The 24,574-nt window shown below is 35.7% G+C and overlaps 1 protein-coding gene across 1 annotated transcript in view; it reads right to left on the bottom strand.

Moving 5' to 3' along the window:
• Nucleotides 1-12,478: 12,478 nt before the first annotated feature.
• LOC129264440 (papilin-like) overlaps nt 12,479-24,574 on the bottom strand; it is a 39,224-nt gene continuing 27,128 nt past the window's right edge. Inside the window, exons 14-24 of the mRNA XM_064101499.1 lie at nt 24,275-24,442; nt 23,498-23,701; nt 21,898-22,152; nt 21,019-21,246; nt 19,526-19,735; nt 18,616-18,846; nt 17,922-18,206; nt 17,126-17,416; nt 16,488-16,667; nt 15,602-15,691; nt 12,479-15,103 (exon numbers count right to left, since the gene is read on the bottom strand). Coding sequence (XP_063957569.1) covers nt 14,946-15,103; nt 15,602-15,691; nt 16,488-16,667; nt 17,126-17,416; nt 17,922-18,206; nt 18,616-18,846; nt 19,526-19,735; nt 21,019-21,246; nt 21,898-22,152; nt 23,498-23,701; nt 24,275-24,442 — 2,300 coding nt within the window. The 3' untranslated portion in view covers nt 12,479-14,945. The remainder of the gene's footprint in view (nt 15,104-15,601; nt 15,692-16,487; nt 16,668-17,125; nt 17,417-17,921; nt 18,207-18,615; nt 18,847-19,525; nt 19,736-21,018; nt 21,247-21,897; nt 22,153-23,497; nt 23,702-24,274; nt 24,443-24,574) is intronic.

Raw genomic sequence — 24,574 nt, 5'->3', positions numbered from 1 at the left:
TTCTTTTTGACTTTTGCTCTTTTTTCTTCGTTTCTTGTCTTTTCTTTTCCCTTTCGTTTTCTTTTTTATTCTTTTTTTCTTTACTTTTCTACCTATTGTCTCTATATTTAAATTAGTTTCTTTATCATCTTTTTTTTTTTCGAGAGAGATTATGCACGTGGTGTCGCACATTTTTTTTAATATGCATAATCGAAAACAATTGATACACCTTGTGAGTAAAAAGATAATTTGATAGCCTATTTTATGTGGTTTGTATTGACGCTTGAAATGATGAAGCCTATTCTTTGCAAATAATCTATTTCCTTGTATTATATTAAGAAGTACTAGTAATTTGATATCATTTCATGTTTGTATTTGAGTATTATTCTATTGTTGTAAATTGTTGTAAATTGTTGTACAAAATAATTATTCAGCCTTTGGCTGCGAGGCATGTTTTTAACAAACCATTATTGAATTGATTTTAGGGGCTCGACACTAGCGCCGGTCCAACGGTCCCAGACCGGTAAAAATCACTGTCGGACCAGTAGATTTTCAGAAATAGCAAGATTTACTGGTCCGACATGACCAGTAAAAAATATCATTGTCGGGCCAGTAATTTTTCCAAAAATAGCAAGATTTATGGGTCCGACATAAACAGTAATAAAAACTATTGTTGGGCCAGTAACTTTTTTCAGAAATGGTCAAATTCGCTAGTCCAACATAAACATGAAAAATATTCCATGACTCAAATTGCGAACCATTTTCCTCCCGTTAAATTCTGGCATTCACACACAGAACACACACAGAATGAATCGCATGCAATTTTTGATAGGGTAACATACAGTGTACACGTGGCTAGCCAGCCACACAGCCCACATGGTAAATTTCCTACTGGCTGCACGAACGAAGCTTGGCTAACCTCTGGCAGAAATCTCTCACAGAACTGTCAAAATTCACATTTCACACTAATGAAAAGCTCTTATAATGTCCATATTTCCTAAAAATTTGCCAAAATTGGGGTAACTCTGTCATTTGTAAGCAGTAAAAGGAGAAATTTTCACTTCTGTTTTAGTTCAAAGAGATCGGGTTTCGAGTGATATCGTCTGAATACATGATAGCCCCACATATGCATTTGTGTGTGTGTTGATACACTTGGTTTCTTTCGTAGCTAGTACTAGTATTTTTTAATTGAGCCAAAAAGAAACTGATAATTTATTTATGATGATAGTTTTAGCTTTCTTCCTTTGTTTTCTTTCAATCTTTCTTTCCTTCTTTCTTTTCAATCTTTCTTTGTTTCTTCCCTCTCTTCTTTTACTGTCTTTCTTTTTTAATTTTCCCTTTTTCTTTGTCTTTTGTTCTTTCATTCTTTCTGTCCTGTTAATATTTTTCTCTATTTCTAATGCTCTTTCTTTTTCTTTCTTTTTTGATTTCCTTCTTTCTTTAATTCTTGAGTCCATCCATCCTATATTTATCTCTTCTTTCTTTCTTCATTTCCTTCCTTCTTTTCCCCTTTCTTTCCTTCATTCTTTGTTACTTTCTTTCTTTCCTCATTCCATCCATCCTTTCTTTACTCTTTCTTGTTTTTATTCCTTCTTTCAGCCCTTTCTCTCTTTCATTCCTTCCTTTCTTCTTTGTCTTTTGTTCTTTCTTTTTCCCCTTTGTTCAATCTATCCTTTTACCTTTTCTTTCTTCCTTTTATTTACTGCTTGCTTCCTTTCCTTTCTTTCTTTGAAGTTTGGTCTTTCTTTTTTGTTCTTCCTTTCATTTATTCTTTTACATTTTTTTTTATTTTTTATATTGCTTGCTTGTTTCCTTCCTTCTTTATTCCTTCCCAACATTCCTTTTATCTTCTATCATTTTCCCTTTTCTTGATTTCTTCCTTCTTTCAATCCTTTTTTTCTGTTTTCCTTCTTTCCATCTCTCCTTTTACCCTTTCTTTCTTTTTTTATTCCTTCTTTCCTTCTTTCTTTCATTACTTTGTCTTTTGTTCTTTCTTTCTATATTGCTTGCTTCATTTCTTTCCTTCTTTCGTTCATTCTTATTTTCTTTTGTTCTTTCTTTCCTTCCTTTCCTTCTTTCGTTTTTTTTTTCCTTCCTTCACATTTTTTATTTACTTTTTTCTTCCTTCGTTTCTTTTATTCTTTCTTTTTTCCTTCTTTCCATCTCTCCTTTTACCCTTTCTTTCTTGTTTTATTGCTTCTTTCCTTCTTTCTTTTTCTTTTTTCATTACTTTCTGTCTTTTGTTTTTTCTTTCTTTATTGCTTGCATCATTTCTTTCCTTCTTTTTTTTTCTTTCTTTCTTTCTTTCTTTCTTCCTTTTTTTCTTTCGTTCTTTCTTTCTTATTTTTGTTCTTTCCTTCCTTTCCTTCTTTCTTTCTTTAGTTCTTTCTTTTTTTCCTTCCTTCACATCTATCCTTTCTTTACCTTTGCTTTTTTCTTCCTTCCTTCCTTTCTTTTATTCTTTCTTCCTTTCTTTCTTTTTGTCTTTCATTCATTCATTCCTTCATTTTTTTTTGGGGGGGGGGGTAACAAGAAAGGACAGCAAAATAAACTCACGCCTTTTTTTAATGTTTTCTTTATTTTTTGGGACCAGTAGATTTTAGGTTCGGACCAGTAAAAAATTGAAAAACTGGGTATCTACTGGTCCGACATGAATAGGTTGGACCAGTAGAAAAAAAGGGTTAGTGTGGAGCCATATATGGCTGCTATTTTTTCAAGCATTCAGCTTACGGTAGCTGGTCTCTGCATTTGAATTCATTTGTTATTGTTTACATGAATTATGTCTATATCTTCTTATAACCATAGGCAGCGGAAGTGGGGGCGGGGGGAGTATCCCCCCTAAATTTTAGGTGGGGTTACGAACCCCCCTAAATTTTTTGTTGATAACCTTTTTTTTTTTTGCTTCAACTTTTTTTTGCTTGTCATTTTTTTTTGCTTTTCAAAAAAATGTGGTGCCCCCTAAAATTGTTGGCTTCCACCGCCAACTACATTGTCACCGTTGTAATTTGATCATTATGTATGTTTGATTTTAAATAATTGTTATAAATTTGCAATTTTGAATAAATGCAGAAATACCTGCTTTAAAAAGAAAGAGAAATGCTCGCATATATGACGTCACAAATAACAAAAAATAAAACTCTATTATTATTTAACGAGATATATAATCCTGTATCCCCCCCCCCCTGTTATCAAGTCAATATACACCAAACATATTTCCTCGCACTTCGGGTTATTATTGTTTTATTTAGTGACACATGCTTCTTTTTCATGACCACTTTAAGTGATTTCCCCATGTTATGGTCTTAATATAAAACAGTTCCTATCCGTGATTTTCATTATTGGATTGTTGAGATCTGTCTACTCTCCATGAAGTCCTAAAATCAGTCCTTAAAATGTCCCCTTTTCTGATCTGAATATAAAAATTTTTCAGCTCGCGCTTTTCGCTCGCCACATTTGGTCAGTGAAATACGTATGGTCTTAATGAATTCCTACAAACAAGCCTGAGAATGCCCCATTTCAGGTCTGAATTATCTAAATTTTCAGCTCGCGCTTCGTGCTCATAATATTTGATTAGTGAGATGCATATGATAATCATGATTACAATGACTACAAAAAGTGTTTCATGTGTTCAGATGTAATTATAACAAAATCAGCAAGCACTTGGCACTCGCATTAGATGACTATGATGAGATTTATACTCATCATAGATTCCTAAAATATAGTCTTTAAAATCTCCCTCTTTTAGGTCTGAATATAACAAATTTTCCGCTCAGTAGCGTTGTCCTTAAAATGTCTTTATTAGGTCAGTATACCTGCGCGCACACTAATTGACTAAACAAAAATTGCTGGTGACCCCCCCCCCCCCCAATGCCGTGACCCACGGTACGCCACTGAGTGTGACATCAATTCCCATTGTTTGTATGTTTACGAGCATTTTTCATACCATGTGTATTTTGGTAGAGCACGATGAAATCCCTCTGAAACACTAATTTGGTGGGAATTGGTCCATGGTGCCTTGTCGTTTATTTTCACTTGGACTGGTCTACTAGCCATTTCGTCCAGTTACCAAATCGTCTACTATCATTGGTATGCCATCAGTCTACTACCCACATGGCCTAATTGCCATTTCGTCCACTCACCATTTTGTCTAACAACCAGTTGGTCCAATAACCATTTAGTCCTAACCATTTGGTCTAATTGGACTAAGTGTTAATCGGTTGAAATTATTGGAACTAAAATGGATATTAGACCAAAAGGTTATGAGAGGAAATTGTCATAAACGAACAGGTGATAAGACGAAGTGATGATTGGAATAAACGGTTGGAGCGAAATTTAGATGGAATGTTAATTAGACTAAATTAAGGTAGACCATGTGGGAAGTGAACGAGTTGGCAGTAGACGAATTGGAAATTTACCTTAGATATGACCTCATGAAATATGAATACATGATTTGCCCCTTTGTAATCTAGGAACCAGTCCAATGATTTATTGACTTCAATGGGGCTAATTATGTATACCTAATTTTATGGCCTAATGTAACGGGATTCATTAGGTCTTAAAGCCCCTATCAGCCTATATGCCTACGGACCGATTCCCACCATGTTTGGATGTGGAGGTATTTCATCATGCCCTACCAAACTAGGCCTATAAATCACTCAAATTCGAAGAAGAAAAATTTCGTGACGTCATCACTTTGGTACTCTATAATTTTATTTTATCTAGTAGACTCCAGTAGATTTATAAATTGGGCCACTTGATTTTCAACTGGACCAGTACTAACAAAATTGGATGGTGCTGTTTACGTGGTTTAGTTATTTGCATTTTTTAAAAGCAATAAATCATACTTTAGAGTGACAATGCAAAATATTCTGAAGAAGTATGTGTAGAGACTTAGAATAGGCCCTATATTTCAAATTAGAGCAGAAAGATTAATTTATGAACCATCTATTCCATCTCATTTAGAATTAGCTTCACGGTACCGTACGCCATGACGTATTTTTCTTTACTTGGGCAAGTGTTGGTCCTGAAAAGGACCACCCAATCTCTTTAAAAAATAATTAAAAAAGACGTGTTGCATTTTGACCAAGAAAGATCAGTATGGAATCCAGTTGAGTACTACTAGATTAGGACACAAGTAATAATATTGTGACCAGTAACAAACTCCAGTAGACTAATATTATAATAAGACCACTTTAATTTCGAGTTAGTAATTCAAGATCAGTTTGACAAGTGGAATTTCAACTTGTAACTTTTTAAATTGACTGGTCTAGCTTAGTTGATCCAGTCTAATTTCATATGGACAAATATACGCGCAGCACTGAACCAGTAAGACAAGTAACCAATGTTGCAATTTCCAGATCGAGTTCCCAGTTGAAATTCTACTGGTCAGACTGGTCCAGTTTAAACTGGTTCTTTGTGATTTATTACTTTCTCCATTAGTTTGTGATGGAGGGCAAAGCACGTGCTCTTTCCGTAACCCGTTGGGAGAATCACGAGACTGTCGTTTCCTCTCTGGGCCTCTTCCAGGGCCTGTTTTTGAGGCACCTTTAATTTTATTGCAAATTCTTCTTCAAGTTCCTCCATATTTGCAACGCGAGCTACGTTTCTGACGTCAATGTCGACTCAATATTGACCTTGATTCTAACTTATTACATCTCTAATTTGAAAAAAAATGTATTTTGTAAACGCAGTCATGTTTGTTCATAATATACAGATTGAGATAAATATAATTTTAATGAAATGAATTCTTCTTTAAATAATGTTTTTTTTTCTATGTTAAGGACGTTCCACAGTTATGTTTGTGCGCATTATGATCTGCGCATAGTTTACACTCTGCGCGCTGACGTCACAATGGATGAATAGGTGATTAATTAGCTGCGGGTATGAGATGATTTTTCTCATCTTCTGCACTTTAACTGCAGATCCGATGCATTATTTCATGAAGCTAAAAAATTGAATTATTCCATGGACCATTAAAAAAAAATATTCTCTACAATTTCAAAATACTTTACTTTGCAGTGCTGCCAAGAATCACGAATATTACCCCGAGTTTGAATAAATGGTAGAGTGGTTTTGATTTTTTCTTCACATAGATACTAAGCATTCGGCGCATTTTTTGTGTTTTAAAAAGCACATTTGCTCTAATAAATATGCTGATAGTTTAAAAACAAGCACATGAACCCCTATTTTTTTATGTTTGTACGTCTTAGGTAAACCTTCCTTTACAATTCTGCACATTTTGGTGAAAATGACATGGATTTTGAATAAAGTGCAGCATTTATTGTACGTTTGTAGTTTGTTACTGAAATTTTACATTTTTTAGATTGGGATTTTGTTATCTTTTACGCCATTTTTAAGAACTGACAGTGCTGTTAAACTTAAAATTGCAAACAAATAGCACAATGAATAGATTCTCCATTCTAACGATATAATTATCAACTCTCTTGCGAAATTTGATGACTTTTTCATGTATTTTGACTGAGTAATAGAGGTTTAAACTCCTTGTAGTAATCTTGGGCGGTCTAAAAATGCCAAATTCTTTTGAATGCGCAATTCTTAAGAACATCAATTTGGGTGAACTTTGAAGCTCTATAGCAAAAAATCAAGCACATGGACCTATATTAATTTTTGCATATTTCGAATATTAAGATTCTAAAGTATCTATGTGCAAAGTTTGGTGAAAATGACATGGATTTTACTTTAACTGTGGAACGTCCTTAAATGCAAGCAAGATTGATATCCATTACTGAAATACCTAAATCGCGATTTATTTGAAAAGCAAGTTCGTGATTCGACCGAAGTTTTCTTATCTCTTCTTGTAATGCATATTCATTAACCTTAACAGTGACGACATCTTATAAATATTCATGTTGCGCATGCGCATACATGTTTTTCATTTAATTCAACATGGCGATTCGTACGAAATCCGAAAATTGATCCTCTGTTGTACGATTCCATCGAATTTTCGTAATTTTAAGGAGAACGTATCTTGAACTCAGTTTGTTTAGGTAAGGTCAGTCCTAACTGTCGTATTTTTGGTTTCGTTTTATCATCCATGTTTTTGTAATTTAGCGATTAATCTAGTGCATCAGTGCACTCCGGTGAGAACGAGTGGGAGCGTTCAGGACCTCGACACTGTCTAAAGACGTCGTGTCGAGGTTCCCGGGGCAACCCCATCACAAGAACAGACTTACAGAGTTTACAAATTACAGAAATAATTAAGATCTATGTTTTCGAATTTCGTGATCATCCACACACACAATCACAAAACAAAATATGTTTTCATGATCATCCACACACAAAACAAAAGTCTCCAATATCAGAGATTGTCTCCCATGCATATATTGTTATATCATATTACCTTGTTCGTGGAATGATGTATTGGAGAGTAGACTAATAAATTTGCTGTTTTGGAGGAGTTTTTCAACATTTTCTGATTTTTTGTCCTACACAGACCATCAGATGACAGCCGTTGGGCTCGTAACGGTGGAGCAAACAACCGCCGCTCAACTATATCATACATTTAGAAAGGGTGTGCTTTTGCACCCTTCTTGATTACTCCTAAATTTAGCTTTTTGACAGGGAAAAAGGAAGAAATAATAAAGATAAATTTATATCAAATACAATCAGCTCACCACCTTTCCGAAAAATATGCTGGAAAATAGCGAATTTTTATGACAAACAGATTGGGATCAGCCAGGTTCTTCTTTGATTGCCGTCAGCTACAGCCGAGCGTATGGACACGCCAATCGATTGGCTGGCATGATTGTACGCTCAGCTGTAGCTGCGCTGACGTATGACGGCAATCAAGCGACTTTAATCATGTCTTTTTTAATGGGTACCCTATTCTGTCAAAGATTTTTACAATGTCTTATTTTATACCATTTCTGATATTCTATAGGCTAAGAATTTTTAAGGATAAACAAAGATTGACATTGGTTATGTCCGAGATTGAGTGCTCATTCAGTTCACATGCACCTGTGTAAAAATGGGTCACCGTCCCATCCATGTGAAGCATCAGTAGCATTGATTTTATTGACGTTTTACAGTATTTTTTCCTTTTCAGAAATTACGTGAAGGCATTTACAAAGACCTGGAAAGGCAAGAGAGAAAACGGCAGAATAGAGAAGAGCTGGAGAGACAGATCGCTCTTACAAAGCGGCTGACTGAAGAGAGAGATCGTCAAGAAAATCAGAATCATTGATGATCAATGCTACAAGGATTGCCAGGATCTAACACCCTGGCTGACTGAAAAAAGAGATTGTCAAGAAAGCCGTAATCATTGACAACCAATGTAGGATTGCCAGGATTAATGAAGATGGATCTTACAGAAGTGTTGACGAACAATTGGAAGGTGCTAATAAATATCTGCAGGAGCTAGATGAACAACTCTTGAGGAATGGATGGATGAAACAGTGAAAAGCATTATTAGGTCAAGGAGTCAGGAGTGACAATGAAGTGTACTTGTCTGTTTTGACAAGTCTTGTTGAGCATCAGCCTTCATTGTTTTTGGAGACAAGCTGGATTTGTCTTCTTAATCAGCATGCATATTTCTAAATTAGATTTTATATCTTGTAGTTGTACTTCACCAATGCCATTTCATGATCTTGACTACTACTAGGTGGGCCTTATAGAAATTTATGTAAAGTCCCATTGCATTGCCAATTATATTTATGTGCATCAAATGGTGTTACACCAACATAGCACCAGATTTATTTGTGATACTGCTTCCCATTATAGTTGGTTAGCGGAGTTCTTATGTCCGTCCATCCCGTCTTCACTCTCTCACAATAACTCAAGAACTTTAGAACTCAAGACTGTTTGCCAGATCAACTAGAAACTTGGTCCAACTATGCAATAGGATTGATCAGTGATCTTATTAGTTTCAGGGTATCAAGGTCAAAGATCACATAGGTCATACATTGATAGCTAGATAAGTATATGAGGGACCAGTTTTACACTTGGATAATGTGAGTGATAGAGTTTGGGGTCATGAGGTCAAAGGTCACATAATCAACTAACACCCTTTTCTCACTATCCAAATATTTCCATAACCCAATACTATGGAGGGGGGGGGGGCTAAATGGCAACATAGTGCCACTATAATTCAGTGTTAAGCTTAGTCTTCTTTCTGTTCTCACTAATTTTTGTTCGCCCACCATTAGTACAGGACTATGTGGCCCAGGGTTAGCTGGGCAATTGCAGTGTTTAGCGTGAAATGCCAAGATTAAGAGTTATTGTGAGAACAGAACTCTGCCAAGCCAAGGATGGGCTCGATGTGTGCCCTAGGGGCAACAGAGCCAGCGCTGTTGTCAAATCAGTGATAAACACTCACAAATGGCTACCACTATTCCAGGATTAGGAAAAACTAGTATTAAGGATGATATAGGGTTAACAATAGTCCCAGGTCAAGAAACTGTCATGAAGAAAGGGCGTAACCGTTTGAATGATCAACTCCAAAATTTGCTCATGTAATAAAGCACTTGTACTGATCTGTTTTTAATTTTGGGGGCACAATGTCAGAGGTCACATAGGTCAATAGTTTACAATTTGAGAAGTAAGGTGTGTAACACACTCGAGTCTGGCGATAATGGAGGCATAAATTTCAGGTCCAGAATAAATATAATGTAGGGAGATTTCATATATTTGCAGTATCAGAGAAGGTAGCTTTATTAAAGTTTTATTGGGTTTCACATGAATGTATTTTTCTTGAAATGGAAGGATGCTCAGTGCAAAGCATTTATCAAAGAAGCTTGAATCACCCCCAAAAAATATTGATAAATATGCGAAACACAAGAACAAGAAAACAAAGTGAAATCAAGTTTATACAAATGCAAATTTTTATTCTCAAGATTGTCAATAAATTTCTGTTGACTTACAAGTGTTTAAAGTATTAAATGGAAGACTCTGGTCTTTCAAATGTTGGCCCACTTTGAGAAACTTGGTCCTTCTGAGGCATCTTCCCAAAAGTCAGAGCCACGCCTTCTTGGCGGGAATCATCCACATGTTTTTTTTCCGGTGGCAATCTTCACATTTCACAATAGACATAATTATGGGGAATGTAGGTAAGCCTCTATACGCTTAGCACCATTGAAGCAGTATTTTTGCTAGAAGGCGCAGCACTGACTTTTGGTAAGGTTCCTAACGATGATGATTGACAAGAATAAAAAGTGTATGGGACAAAAGTTTCAGATAAAGTCTTATCTTCATCATGATGCAATTTGTATTAAAAAATTGGCAGAACGAAAAGATAATAAAATATATATGTAAATCTTACAGTTATTTGACTTCCTTTTATTTGTACAGTTACATGTAAGTATGTATCAACATTTCTTTTTTCTTAGCGTGGCCTGCATAGTATGTATAAATCTTAAAACTTTCTGAGTTACAAGCACCATTTGAAGAGGATATTTATCCTAACCCGATTAAAACTGTTGACTGTAATATCCCGGCATTAATTTCAAACATCAGTCCATGTCAATTAAAACCAGCAAATGCTCATCAGTAAAATAATTGCTTTATGGGCCATTCTTGATCACGTGTGTGACCAAAATTATGACAAATCTTGACTTGACTCTAAATTTTTTAAAGATTTAGTAATTCAAAGGTTATATAACATTAACATGTTTAGTCAGCTATCATTTGAAAATAATTTTTGCTGTCTCCAATATGCAGGTTCAAGGTCAGAGGTCAAAAGAAGTGGGTCACATGTGTGATTTCACACAGAAGCATGATTTAGAAAGTTTAATTTCATTTGTAAATTCCTGTGAATTTCAAAATGAAACTAAACTTTTAAAGTGATCATAATTAGTTATAAATCACTAGATTTGTAGCTTATTTAAGTCATGATTTTTTGATGATTTGTGTCACACACGTGACCAAGAATGGCCCTTATCAGGAAAAGTGTGTAGCAAACTAGCAACAGTATTACTTGGATACACTGAGTATATACTTGATATCAAGAAGAAATGTATGTATTCCTATTCTAGTTGTTACTTTCAAGAAAAAGAGGAAATACTTTCAGTACAGAAAAAAAAAATATTGTGTTATGCAAGTAAAGAATCAATCAGTTTGTAAGAATAGGCATACATTATGGAAGGCAGTTATTAGTTTATACCGATGTAGGCTGATATATTGAAACAAAACCATACATAAAAAGGGAGTATTACAAAAAGCATAAAAATATACAATTCTCATGTACTTGTATGTTGTGAAATATGGACTTTTTCCCCCTCAAAACTCATACAGAGAAATCTACTTTATATAGAAATACTTGTTTTGAATTAATTCAAGAATATAAAAAGATGTGGATACTGAATTACACAATAAACAAAGATTTTTTTTTCTCCAGCTCCAAAAATAGCTCATAATTTCACTTACAATATATAAATAAATGCACCTTTTCAATCAGAATATTCCAAATTGATAATACATGCAAGTGAGTACAAAATGACTCAGACTTCCTGTAAATTTGGGAGTATTTACATTAATTATGCTGTAAATAAATTCTTAGAAAAAAAAAGTAGAACAAACTACTTGATCAGGTTCCCATTTTACAAAGAGTTGTGATTGATCCGATCAATCACAACTATGGACGGCCAGCAACATCAACATCTATTAAGCATGTCTGTTCAAAATATTTTCTATTATGTATATACATGCATTCATTGTTTTCTTGTAAATTCACTGTGCTTCTCTTTTGTTTTCAAAGGACATTGTGTATATTTCCTGTAGAAAAAATTATGACACATATGAATTTCCATAGATATAACTCTTTGTAAGATGGGACCCTGTTAGATTCCATGACAAACAATTGCAAGAGTAAATTGATGACATTAAACAATAAAATTTGATATCTAACTTGATGAATATGCATCATGAGTGAACACATCAAGTTTTATTTGAAAATGTGGGTAGTGTAGTGCTATTTTGGGACCATTGCTACATGCAAATAGATGACGATAAACAATACCCTTAGCCAGTATATGTATACAGATGATCTTCTCTTCTTGATAATGTACAATTTTGGGGGGCTTTGTTACATCAAAATCAAGTTGGTGCTTGGATTATTACATGTACTGTATGTAGAATGTTGTAATAAACAGTGTTTGTTACAAAAACAAATAAGTTCAAAAATCCCTGTAGCAAAGTGCAGCATGAATGTACATATGCATAAAAAGTAGATCCATATGACGGTATAAAGTTGCTGAAATGTTGACAAATCAGGTACACCTCAGGCAGCAATACAGTCTTGTAAAGTGCACTTATTGCTATAACATTCCAGTAGCTACATGTAATAGAATGAACAAATGCATAGTCAGTAGGTAACACGTAAACTTTTAAACATATACTTAAGATGCGTGAAAAATGTCCTTACGTTGGTCCCATATTCTTAAAAAATTTGTGTATAAAGAAAAACACGCTGAAATATCGACTTACAATATATTGTGAATGTATTTCATGCATTTTTTCCAGCTATGAAGTTACATTTTAGAGAAGTTTTAACACTGATTTGTTTAATTCTTTTGAAATTCTATACAGCCACCTCCCCAAACAAACATTCAAGCCACAAAATATGCTCTTGCAATCAATGAATACAAAGTCTAACCATAATTCAAGATTAATCTACATTTGGTCATCAAATCTATGAAAGTATTAAAAAGTTATATGCTCTGCAGATTGTCAGGCTTATGACTACACAAATACAACCAAGTAATGTGTAAAATAGTAGTATATAATTTGCTGTTGCAGTACACTTTGGCATATACAAATGCAGCAAATCATTTAGCACCATTGTGGAAAGTACAAGATACTCTTCTCTCAAAATATAACTACAAACTACCAAAATACAAAATAAATGCAGAGTAAACCTTGAAAAGTTTTTTTTGCAACTTATTTGCAATAACTGAATGAATGAATCTTTATGATCACTTTAAGAAACAATGATAATATCATGTATAACATATCAACATTTAACCTCATAGACACACAAGTTGAAACATACAAAAAGCACCCACTGAAATATATATATTTATAAATAAGGAGTATTAATACCACGGGTGTTATATACAAAAGAATTGGGCTATGCCATAATAATTTCAAAACAATTACCAATAGAAATTAAAAATGTAAACAAAAAAATGTTTAAGAGGCTCAAAGGCTAATCACAACAATCAATTAACACAAAAATATATATGTACATCAACTTTCTAAGACTGTCGTGAAACTAATATTAAAATTAAGCTTATAAATATGTTGTATCTTAAAATCGAAATTGTATAACATAAATCATTCTAGAAGCACATATGCTGAAATATTTCATGACAAGATAAGTGGACTATGTTGTTTTCTAATGCATATTCAGGATCATTTGCGAATGTTTTGTTCAAATATACAATCCATTGTGCTTACAAAATGTAAAAAAAAAAAATGATTTCTAGGCCTGAAAGAGTTGAGGAACTGAAAGACAATGGAGGGGTTCATCTTAAGAATTGCATTCTTGCATTCACACCGCCTTTACTTCCATATTTTGTCATTATCAGATCCCTTTGTTGATATTTGGGGAGTATCCATAACAAGTTTTGTTGGGGATTTTCACTGACAGTTACAAGCTACCGAAACCATTGCATACGATTGGCTCAGAGCAAATTTGAAACCACAAATCACCATTTCTTTCATGAAATGCTCCCCCTTTTACTGCTACTAAATGGAGGAGGTGATGTGACATACTGTCCTTTCAGCTTGTGAGTTTCATAACAATTATTGGCTATCCACCCAACTTCCAGGGCATCGTCTTACAAAGAGTTACGATTGATCCGATCAATCGCAACTATGGAAAGCCAGCAAAGTCAACATATAAAATGCATGTTTTTTCCAAATATTTTCTATGATGTACATGTACATTCATGCATTCATTGTTTTCTTGAAAATTCACTGTGCTTCTCTCTGCATACAAAGGTCATTGTGCATTTTTTTCGTAGAAAAAAATTATGACACTGATGGATTTCCATAGAGTTAAGATTGATCGGATCAATCGTAACTCTTTGTAGACGGGGCCCAGGATTGGTATGATTTCATACTTGTAAAACTATCAGACACATTAGTCGAATCATTAATGTACATGTAGTATCAAGTCTCATGCCTGTTTATATACCCCCCCCCCCCCTTCAGTCGCATACCAATCACAGGCAAGACAGGACCCTGCTTCACAAAGACTTGTTATAATAACAAATGCACAATTTCTATCACTAGTTCACAATCACATTGAATGATTTCAGTGCATTTACACTGCTATATTTTATCATAAGTTTTTTTTTTAACAGGACCCTGGTCATAAGTTGTGCAGTAAGCTTATAGCACTGAGATTATTAACAATCTTCTAGTAAATGTCAGATATTACCAACCTTTATGAATAGAAAAATATTAAGTTAGAAAATCAGATCCATGACTTCCAAACATTTGGAAGCACAAATATGGTGAATGGCATACTGGTTTTTAACAATCGTCCACAAATAATTTCATATTGCAATATATTGATAAGTACCTCATATTGTTTCTTGGTGTAATGTGATTAAAAACAAAAACAAAAACAGTTTAAAAGAAATAAACTGTTAAGAACATTAAAATCCAAAATGATTTGTGCTCTTCATTTAAAATATTTACTGACTCACAACTTCGAAGAACATAAAATGGTAAAAGATTATGGATGGAATTTAAATTTCACATAAAATGATTTGATTCTCCTCAGATTATGAATAATTTGGGGGGTCTTGACCAAGTCAAAAAATAAAGGACATAACAAAATTTAACTTTCTTTTCAAATGAGAAGTTTTTTAAACTTTTCTCTTAGGATAATAACTGAGATTAAACAAGAGGTACCTAAATTATAAGAATCCTTTAAAAAATATGAAGATATCTGGAGTGGTCTTGGTTGGCAAAATGGTAAAAATCAGCTCCTCCTTATACATTCAAGGCGTAGCAGTGGTGAGTGGTAGCATGCCATTGTCTCGACATGTTCTACAACAGAACTTGCCGTATGGATACGTCGAGCAAAGCTTTGCTATAACAATGAGCTGACAGGATACGTACTGTGGCTGGTCTTGACAATTTGGATCAACCTCAGCACCTGAGTAAAGGGGGGAAAGAAAGAAGGGGGAAGGGGATTATACTTCTTCCAACCTGTAAAGTTTCTGGTTGTATAAAGTGTGATTATGGTGTTTAGGGTTATGGTAGATGATGTTGGTGATGACGACGACGATGGTTTGGATGATGAAGATTAATGGAGAAGATGATGGCAGTGGTGATGATAATAGACATGATGGTGGTGGTGATGATGGTGATGAATGATGATGATAATGATGGTGGTGATGTTGATGATTTTGATGGTGGTAATGATGATAATGGAGATGATAGCAGTGATGATTATAATGGTAATGATGTTGATGTGGTGGTGGCAGTGATGATTATGGTGGAGAAGTTGACAATAAATATTGATAAATGACTTCTGATGCAACTTTCAAAATAGAAATGTGCAAATTAAGTTTATAACTTGAAAAATTATATTCTATAATTCATTCTACCAATACCAACTTATTAATGATAAATATTAACTAAATTGATTTACCTGATACAGAAATCACTGCATTTGCTGTTCTTGTACTGATTCCATTTGCTGCTGTACATGAGTATTTACCAGCATCTGTTTGTTTTATGTCTAAATGGGAGAGAAAAAAAGTGACAATTTTTAGTTTTAGAGCTGAAGTCTCTGTCACTGCTCTACATTACGCTGTTGGAAATGACAGTGTGTTCACATAATGAAGTATGGAAAGATGTGATTTATGAATTTTACACTGTAAAATTAATTTCAAACTGTGGACACAACTACGTAGTCAACAGGGTCAAATTGACTTTTGCACTGAGTACACAGTGTGAGATAAATTTTATAGTGTGGTGACATAGTGGACACAGTGTGAGGTAAATTTCATAGAGTGGTCACATAGTGGACACAATGTGAGGTAAATTTTAAAGTGTGGTCACATAGTGGACACAGTGACAGTGTGAGGTAAATTTTAGTGTGGTCACACAGTGGACACAGTGTGAGGTAAATTTTACAGTGTGGTCAAATAGTGGACTATGTGAAGTCCACAGTGTCCAATTGACTTTTGCACTGTGTACACAGTGTGAGATAAATTTGATGGTGTGGTCACATAGTGGACTATGTGATGATGCAACTCACAGTTAAAATGCTAAAATTTTAAAGCGTGGTGATGATTTCATGCAATGAACATCTCAACACTGAGTGTTCACAGTGTGTCCAAATAGTGGACAAGGTGAAAAATGTGATCCACACTTTTAAAATGCTTAAATCAAACAGGCTAAAGGTTACCTCACATTGTCTGCCACACTGTGAACACACTCCATACTTTGTTCCACACTGTAAACAGTGTGGGACACTGTTTTTCTTCAAATAGGGATCACCTCTACATAACAGATACAAAGAAAACTCCTACCTCTTATTGTGAGATCATTAGTTGAACCTATGATGAATCGATTGGTATTGGGTAAAGGAGCATCATTACGATTCCACATAACATTAGGTTTAGGCGATCCTGTGGTTCCGCAAAGAAGGTTGACGGTATCACCCTCGGTAACTTGTTGGCTGATGGGAGGATCCACTATTGCAACTTCAGCTGAAATAAGAAAGAAAAAAGTGATATCGTTAGTGGATTGAGGAAACCTTGGATCTAAACATGTCAAATGTCCAAGAGAACAAAATCATGGTGGCCAATGCACAACATTTAACATATGGGATCGCCTTTCCCTTGACATGCTGTGGTGGTGGGATTTCATAGGCTAAAGGAGGGCTGGGATTTGGACAAGACATCACTCGCATGATTACCTGGAAATTATCCCTTAAACAAATTTCCATCAAATAAAAAATTCAAATTTAGAAGAAATGAAAGTGCAATTTGTTGCTAAACATACACTCAATCTTGGCTATTAGAGTAAAAAAAAAGTCAAATAATCATAACATCTTTCCAAGTCATCTTCTCTTCATATTCAACGCTTGTGAATTTTTTGAGGTCAAAACTCTTTCTTCAGTCCCAACAGATTCGACTTTGGTAAGGTTGACTATATTCCATCTCACCTTCTACAATAAGAGTAAAGACTCTCATCTGTATAATGCCATACATGTTCCTAGCAGTACACTTGTAGGTGCCCATGTCCGCTAGGTTGACATCACTGATCCTGAGTAGTCCTCCATCTCCTTTAGTGATCCTGTTCTCAATGTCGGAGAGTTCTAACCCTTGGAACTCCCAGGTGATGGTTGGGAGAGGGTTGCCCTTGGCTCTGCAGTTCATGCTGACGGTCTTGCCTTCCCGGACCTTAATGCGAGATTGGCGATGTCCACCACGCCTCCTAGGAGGTCGAGAACGGTCTGAGAAGAAAAAAAGTAGGAAATGAATGAAGAAGTTTCAGCAAAAACAGAGCCAATATATCAGAATGTGCTTTTATCCTATTTATCTATGTATGAAACCTATTCTTCATAATAACTATGAAAAGAATACAAAAAGTTAGGCCCATTTTTTTCCAAAGAGGTTTCAATTGTAGCATGGTACAAAACCATGGACTATATATTTTGTGTACATAGTTACACTTATAAATACACCCTTTTCACAAAGGGTGCCAAACTCATGCTTGAATGAAGCACGATAATATAACAAATTCGCATAAACCATGGTTTGGTACTATATTAAAAATGAAACCTCTTGAGAATACGGGCCTTAAAAAGATAAATGCACTCACAATGGTGAAAACACAGTATGTAGATTGTTGTGAGTTAACTCTCTCTTCTTGTTGAAATCTCTTTTTATGAAAAAATAACCACATTTTCAAACACACATTGAACTTGTTGATTGCAACCAAGCATTGTTCTCTCTCACCTGAAACTGTTATCTCAAAATTTGCTGTATCTGGTTCTCCGACACCATTATCAGCCACACAGACGAACGGTCCTGAATCGCTGACCTTGGCGTGGAGGATGGTTAAGACCCCATCCTCGCCGATCTGGAACCTCCGGTCGTCAAACTCACTGACATCCTGATCAAATCTCCTCCATGAGATGGTTGGGGGTGGGGATCCCGTTGCCTCACAAGTCAGAACCACCATGTCTCCAGGTGTGGCAGAGATTGGGGATTGACTTGGGCCTATGCTTGCTGAGGAAGTACCTTGGGTGCATGGAGAAAGGAGGATTTTAAAGAAGTGTGAGGATGCCCAAAAATCGGTCTTAAAAAAAACTCTTATGAAAATAATTGAAATATACATTTTTTTTATCTCTTTAAAAATTATATAACATGTTGTCCAACAGTCTACTAGAGGAATTCAAGGGAATTCAAGGCGGGATTCTATGAGTTTCAATTGCTTTGAAAGTTCCCATCAGCCAAGTGAGATGCTTAAGCAGTACCAATCATATTTGAATATATTTCTGGCTCATTATTTTCATTCACATATAATATCTCACAAATAAATTGCTTTAATCAACTTAATATTTCTATTTTTCTGCACGTATGTATGTATTTTTATATTTCATAAAGGAAATATAGAAATAAATTGAAATTATTTGGTTCAGGAACCGACCTTGACAATTTGAACTATCAGTACAGTCTTCCTCTTCCGGTATCTCTTCTGAAACCTCCTCCTCTCCCTCTAACGTCCCTTCTTCTCCTATGATAATTACATCATTGACATCGATGATAGATGCCTGGGTGGTGATGATGGTGGTCGTCGCCTCTAATGCTGTGTTTGCTATGGTTGGTGTCGCTGCTGCCGAGGTCTTCTCGGTCACTGCTTCCGTAGGTTCTACGGTCTCTGCATAAAAAATAAATTGATAATTTTTATAAACAAAATATCGAGTAACATATTTCAGCTTTATGTCTTCACGATTACAACCACACGAGGGAATCTTCACAGTTGGGGGTGATCACTACTGCTTACCAATTTTGAGAATTTGCACAGAAAACAGTCAAATTGTAGACCAATTTAGATATTTTTACATAAATTATGAAGAATTTCACTGATGAAAAGTTTCTCCTTTAAAGCCTGTAAAAAGCTTTGGTAATGGGACAATAATGTGAATTATACTCCAGTATCATCTGACATTCCAATCTTACAAGAGTGTAGAGGCCATTAATTGTTTCATATCTGGCATCCTCTCTCAGTAATATTTTTTTTTTTTCAAAATAGCCCTCTGAGCACTTACCTTACAAATACAGTAATTTGATATTATAAAGGTACATACAACACTATATCCTGACATTTTTAGCTCATTCTATGCTTGAGAACTTTACACACTTAATTTTGATTGGGTAGGTCATTTTTTGCGCGAAATCACAAATTTCTTTCAATGAAACACATTTCTATTATACTGTACATCCTCAACATCACAATCCATTTGAGGGCATATACACAATCGGATGATCTAGTAAAGAATTTGAATAGTGACACTCACTCTTAGGGGATTTACCAAAACTAAAAATGAATCTTTTACCAACTGTGCAGTCTGGTTCTTCACCCCTCCTTCTGGTTCCTGGTATCTCCTCTCCTGCTTCGTTGACACACCAGCAGTACCTTGCCTGGCCTTCATAACACTGGATAGGTGCGTAGGAACCGTCTGAGGTGCAATCAGGGATGTAACGGTTCTCAGCCTCGCCGCTCGTAGCAAGGCTTTCCTGTTGATGGATCTGACAGATCGTCAGGACTGAAGGCAAAAAGTGGGAGGGGGGGGGGGAATAAGCAATACAAGTGTTATGTGCAATCTTTGTTTTCATATTAGTCTCAACTTTGTCTCTTTCACCCTTATCACTGGTTGACCCAATAATCAGAATACAGCTTTTTCAAAACTTTTTATTTGATGAGCATGTTCTTAATTCACTCAAATTGAAATATTCTATAAATTCTTATTCCATTTATATTCTGTTTATTAAACCAATCACATAATTTGTGTTTGCTTTAACAGACCATTCATATTTTTGCTATTTCTCTGATTATCTAATTCACTCTATTTCTATATTTTTCTAATAAATCAAAAATGATAGTGGAAAACTGATGAATTATCCATTTATTGTAAAAAAATCTTTTATCAGGAGTAACTTTCATTTTATTAGCATTGAAATAATTTGTAAAACTACACTTGATTCATGAATTGTGTCTAACTTTGGATAATTACATTATTTCTTGATTTATGTTTGTAAACTGAACATTTTCAACCTTCGGGTTGCCTGTTTTATGTTGTTTTTATATAAACCAATTCATTTCAATTCAAGAAGAGATCCTGCAATATTGCTTATTTCTAATACAACAGGTACACCAACAAAACCAACCCAGACTAGTCAAAGCTATTTCAAATGGCTTATAATCAGTCAGTATGGAGTCAGTTCCCTTGGTGAGACTGTATATAGCCTGAGAAAACATATGGCCCGAATTCACAAAGGTGGTCTTGAAAACCCACGGTTGAATCCATGGTTTATGCAGATTTCCTGTATAAGTTACGCTTAATTTAGCGCGTATATGGCGCGTGTATAAAAAATTCCAATGCTGATGCGCGCTTTTGTCACAGTGCGCCAAATTGACGCCTGTTACCATGGGTTAGATACGCTATTTTATTCATGAGTCCACTGTTTGAAGGGTGGACTCGTTAATTCAAAACAGTGGACTCATGAATAAATTAGCGTACTTAACCATGGCAAAGGCGTCAATTTGGCGCATTGTGACAATAGCGCGCATCAGCATTAGACATTATTTTGCCTCCGACGAAGATTCTGCTAGGATCGAAAGCTTAGGCCCCTTTTGACTTTCTAATTTACTCCATTGGCTCTCTTTTATTAGATAAGCAGTTTTCAGCAGCTTCTTTTTGCCATTATTTAATATACACGGTAAAATAAGCGTAATTTATACAGGAAATCTGCATAAACCATGGACTCAACCGTGGGTTTTCAAAACCACCTTTGTAAATTTGGGCCATGGAGATTGGCCTTTACCCACCTCTGGTACTTATCCCATCGCAGGACCTAGGTGTGGCCATCTCAGGGTCAACATCCACTGCAAACAGGACAGACCCACTGGATTCATTCACACAGAGACAGCCTCTCTCTGTCTGACACTGCAGCTTGGCAAACAGACCTTGAGGCGTACACTGCGGCATGTATTCTGAAGATTGGGTACCTTCTTTGATCATCCTGTATGTGGTGAAGCATACAGAGTCTAGGATACCTGTAGGAGTAAGAGAAGTCGGAAAGTTACGGGTTATAATTGATGCTTTTTATTTATAGCCAAGGAATGTGTTTCATAAATCCATACGTAAAGGCTCTGTCACATCGCTTCGTGCAAGCAAGTAACTATTTTTGCTATCCGAATGTCGCCCGCATTGACAGTATATCGCATGCATCTCACGCGCAGTTTCCCAAAGAAGCGAACGCAAGTCCGATTTGCAATCAGAAAAGTTTTGGACAAGTTCAAAACTTTGTTGTGCGTGAGTAGCGGGCAATAACCCGCAACTTACCCAAAACTCTTGCCCGGAACAATGTGACAGGGCCTTAACTTACGAAAAACTGAGCATACGACCGGTGATCCTTTTTGCGGTAAATGATACATCCCTTTGGAGCTGGCATAGCACCTAATAACATGTTCCGGTCACATGTGAAGTAGTTTGTAACTGTACTAACAGCTTTATAAAACAAACATACAAACAGATACTAGCTCAATAAAGACACAAATTGGATTGGTTGAAGATCAAGTCGCATGAGATATCTAGAGTAAATGACCCCTAATTTATAACTGCTCCTTGAGGAACTAACCTGAGGAAAATATAGTTCTATTCATCCCCAAACCCATTTTCAGATACAAAATGTCTAGGACACCTACCTTGACAGCTTGGTCTATCCTGTTCCGGGAGCGTCCTGGTGAAGTCCAGTTCCTCGCCGTTCTCATTGACACACCAACAGTAATCATTGTTAGATCCATAACACTGCATGGGTTCATAGTCTCCACTCTCGGTGCATTGAGGAACATAGCTACCCTGAGCTGTACGCTGATCCTGCTGGCATAGGGTCAGCTCAGCCATGTCTACAGTGGTCGTTCTGATGGTCGGCCGAGAGTTGCCAGCGCTGTCTGGATAGACTGAATTTAGGGAATGCATATAGAGTGTAAGGAAGGTGGATTAATGATTTCATTGAGGAGAGAGGTGTTTCATTAATATCTGTTGGGTTAAAGATTTTCAAGGGGGGGTGTTTCACAAAGATTTAAGTATGACTAAGAAACGCACTCAAATGCCGACGCTTTAAAATATGCAACACGCGATCTTATTGATTGATACGAAGTAGTGCACATCCTCATGGCACAATCTGACCACTGTTGTCAAGCCTTTCATACCGCACTCAACTAGGCGTTTAAGTGCGACTCTAAGTCATACTTAAATCTTTGAGAAACACCCCCCAGATTAGGCAACTTTCCTTGGTTTTAATTGGCCGAGAAGCACAGGTGTCTGACTGTTACTATAGTATCTAATAAATAAAGGATTTACAATTGATAGCTTCTATTCCTCATATGACTTGCAGGGTACATCATTATGATATCAGTAGTAGATATGAAATTGGTCATAAATTTTCAAAAGTTCATAATATATATGTTATGTTTATTACTATAATTGAAAATGTATATGAATACATATTTACTGTTATCACCATCATCAATAATAACATTGTCACTTTTATAGTTTTGATTAACATTACTCTCAGTAGTAGTACTGTAACTTATGTTCCACTCGCATTATATTTTACTTATATCAAAGAGTATTTAAGGTAGGTATATCATTTATAACTGAGTATTAGAAGAACTATTAAAGATATGGCAAAGAAATGATGTGTATAAAAAATATATCCTAACAAAATAAAGTTGTATGGTATCAGCAGTAGATATGAAAGTAGTCATAATTCTCATCCATTCTTTATATATCTTTATATTATTGATAATATTTCTAGTTGAATATATCAAATTCTTAAAAAATCATCGGATTTCAAGCCTTAACAATGACTTGAACTGCAAGAGAGTCACTTGGACAAAAAAAAATTTCAATGATTTTGGCTTGAATTCTTAAGTTCATGGATAATCATGAATGGAACAAAAGTAAAACATTAATGATACAATTATCTAAAGTGTGCTTAGCTTTGCTTGTTTTTATATTTATTTTCAAACTGCATCTAATTCACTTTTGCAACTTCATATTTTTACAATCGTCAATTGAAAAGTCACATTAGTGGGTGATTTTTTTATGACTACTCTCAAAATGTATATTTTTTTCCCAAGATGGGAGAGGGTTGGGGTGTGTATATAAGAGGAGTCACCTATGTAAAGCTTCTGCTTTTAATGACACCTCCACAAAGTAAAATGATGGAAGTTTGATATGTATTTTCTATAATATTTCTTTAATTTGGAAATTTAATAGATTAAACAAATAAATGAATACCTGAGCAGTCAAGCCTGAGTGTGTGAAGCTGTCTGGTGATTCTGCTGCCATCAATCTCTTCCCCAAGGTCTGTCACACACCAACAATCACCGCTCCGAGGGGGGCACTGGAGGGGTTCAAAGCTACCATCAAACTTACACTGGGGTTGGTCAAGCACCCCCGATGCCTCATGGAGGGCACGCAGACGCTCGCAAAGTGTCTTGCCTGGTTGTTGTGAGGTTCGGGAAAATGGGAAGATGGTATAGAAGAGTGGGTGGTTATGAAAATGCCATATTGACTGTATTATTATGTAAATTTGAAATTGCTGATGATATCTTTACAAAGTGTCACATAATAACCATATTTTTTCTTAATCAACAGAGATTCTATGGTTAGCAAAGGATTCATAGTAAGGTGTTAAAACAGAAGCGGATCTAGAGGGGGGGTTGGGGGGGTTGCAACCCCCCCCAAAAAAAACCATTTTTTTAAATCCCTACTGTGGGAGGGGGGACACCCCCCTCCCACACCCTCCCCCCTCGCTCGCTCCGCTCGCTTGGACTCGGTCGCTACGCTCCCTCGCATACCACCCCAACCCCCCCCTTTATAAAAAGCTGGATCCGCCCCTGTAAAATATGTATTTTTAAAAACATATTTAAGATCTCACAATCACATCTTCAAGGCAAAATATTCACATTGCCACATCAAATTATTACAGCATTGTGAATGTGTAAAAAGCCATTTCTCTTTGCATTTTTTTAAATTCCAAAATTGAAATTGTGATAAAAAAATATCCCATACCTTCAACATAACACGCTTCCTGGCAAGCCAGCTCAGTCTCAAATTTGTTGTTGTTGCCTTGACAACCACCATACACAAAGTCCTTGCATTTACCTTCTGTTACATCATATGCCCACATGGGGAAGTAGGCAAAGCAGTTTCCTGGATCTGCAGCTACACTACACTGCTCTGTAATTAAGAACAGAGGTTGAAAACTAGTTACACACCATTTTCTTTTATCAAAAGCTGATAATTTGGTGATCTTTAAATCGGCAGAGCACTTTTGAGTCACGCGGGTGGTGTGGTATAGTGGTTAGAGCA

Source organism: Lytechinus pictus, chromosome 7 (assembly GCF_037042905.1).
Source record: "Lytechinus pictus isolate F3 Inbred chromosome 7, Lp3.0, whole genome shotgun sequence".
Lineage (NCBI taxonomy): Eukaryota > Metazoa > Echinodermata > Echinoidea > Temnopleuroida > Toxopneustidae > Lytechinus > Lytechinus pictus.
Note: the sequence above shows the minus strand (reverse complement) of the source record. Positions and strands in the feature narration are given on the sequence as shown.